General features: G+C 36.3%; 1 protein-coding gene across 4 annotated transcripts in view; it reads right to left on the bottom strand.

Annotated features, from left to right (window-relative positions):
- Window positions 1–2,047, bottom strand: part of LOC128248351 (chloride channel protein D-like) — a 69,534-nt gene that overhangs the window by 35,760 nt on the left and 31,727 nt on the right. For all 4 annotated transcript variants that reach the window (XM_052969423.1, XM_052969429.1, XM_052969427.1 and 1 more), the window contains exon 3: window positions 1,019–1,161. In XM_052969423.1, the coding sequence (XP_052825383.1) occupies window positions 1,019–1,161 (143 nt within the window). The remainder of the gene's footprint in view (window positions 1–1,018; window positions 1,162–2,047) is intronic.

Genomic DNA, 2,047 nt, shown 5'->3' with positions numbered 1-2,047 from the left:
AATAGAGGACAATAAAACATTCGGACAGACAGACGATACAAAGGCGGACAGGAGAAACAACATTTTCAAGGACAAAGTCTAAGCTAAGAGTATTAGTTTTTTTGTAAGAAAGCTAGCGAATGTGTACGGCAACAAAGACCAAAAACAGAGAACATGGTACACAATTACAAATACAAACAACTAGAAAATAACAACAGGTATCTTTCAACTGAGAACGAATCGAGTTGAGCTGGCGTATATTAAGTGAAAGCCAATAGGTAGGAACATAGGAGATGGACATAAGAGGTGTTGGCGGTCAGCAGTCAGGTCAAGATAGAAAGATCATGGCTGGCCGGACACCAGTCACATGGAAGGAGGAGAGAGGGGTAGGGGCAGTGGGATTGAGGGATTAGAAAAAAATCAGAGACAAAGGGAAAGGTGCAGGGGAGATAAACGAGGGAGGAAGTGGGAGTTAGAGAAAGAGAGGACCAAGAAATGCGAGAGAGAGGGGGGAAGGAGAAAAAGAAAAGAGGAAGAAAGTATGAGGGGGACTAAAAGATAGAATAAGAGTTGTACAAGATTTAGATACGTACCTATATATATATACATACATACATGCAAATGTTTTTCGCAAATGAATTGCGCTTCATGCTTGAAGCTCCGAAGAAGCTATAGAGTGATACACAAGCTCTGAACTGTGAGTGCGTTGCATCTTATAGCAGAAACAGCTGTAAGCTAATGAAGTTCATTACAGTTGTTTATCTCCTTTGTCATCCCAGCTTCTAATTACCATTCTGTACTCGACTGATTTTTCGCATATGTATATACTGAGAATCCTAAATGTTAAAATGTGTGTGTGCGTGAGAGAGAGAGAGAGAGAGAGAGAGAGAGAGAGAGAGAGGTGGGGAGAAGCTTCACACACTACTCAATATGCACCAGTCGCTCTAGTTTAGCATTTTCATGGAACTGTCACCAAAATATATTAAACTTACTCACACCAGTGTTTTTAATCTCAAAAGAGAACTAAAGAAAATGTTACCTTTTTTCTTTCTGTGCTTGGAGCCAACGTCTGTAGAGTAAGCTATGCGATGGAAGGTAATTTTGACTTTCATAATTTGCAAGCGTATCCTTTTCTTCATCTGTATATATATGGGAGACGTCAGCTGGCTGGTAATCTCGGCCCTAAAAATAACACAGTCAGAACAGTAATTGATTGCATACATTGCTATACAACCACATAATTGTTAGGTAAGTGTATGGAAAATACATTTAACCACAATAAATTTCAGACACGTATTTTACCGATACGATAAACGAATACTGTTGAATTTGAAACAGACCAATAAATAAATGAATGAAACTAAATACTGCAAATCTACCTCAAGTATATCGATTTTAACTGATTTAGTAACCGCCAATACAAAATCACACTTTCATGAAAGGTACATCGTATTTTGTATTCCGTCATTCGTTTTGTATTAATGTAATCCTCATTGTCGTTGTGAAATTCATAGTATTGGTACTAAGGCTTAGTATTCGTTCGAAAGTGTTGTGAAATTCATAGAACTGATATCAGTTCATATTCATATAAATGATATCACAGTGGTAGATAATGCATAATCTGTTGTGTCAGAAATTATAAACATAAAAGTCATTCTGAGAATTCAATGTAATAATATAAACCTTTCAGTTAAAAACTGAATGGAACTAAATTTTTGCTGAGGGGAATGAAATAAGGAGACATATAACCATAGCGTTTCGGATCAGGGCGCCCACATAAGTTGGATTTTCTCCGTTTTGACTGGGATTTTTCCAGATTTTTTTTTTTTCACCATGGTCTCCTTTTATGAAAACCAATGTTGGAAAATTTATAATTTTTTACGATAAATGTAAACAAACTGTTTGTTTTAAAAGCGTTGAAATATATACTGAGATACAAATAAGATGTAATGAAAATAAATTATCATTTTATTTATAATTCTTTTTCACCTCACCCTCCAATCCCCACTCCGGACCGATTTTGGTCAATCTTGTTTGGCACTACGCACTTAAAAACCGTAAGAGAAGT

The sequence above is a fragment of the Octopus bimaculoides genome, chromosome 1 (genome assembly GCF_001194135.2).
Source record: "Octopus bimaculoides isolate UCB-OBI-ISO-001 chromosome 1, ASM119413v2, whole genome shotgun sequence".
Lineage (NCBI taxonomy): Eukaryota > Metazoa > Mollusca > Cephalopoda > Octopoda > Octopodidae > Octopus > Octopus bimaculoides.
This window is presented reverse-complemented; position numbering and strand designations above follow the sequence as displayed.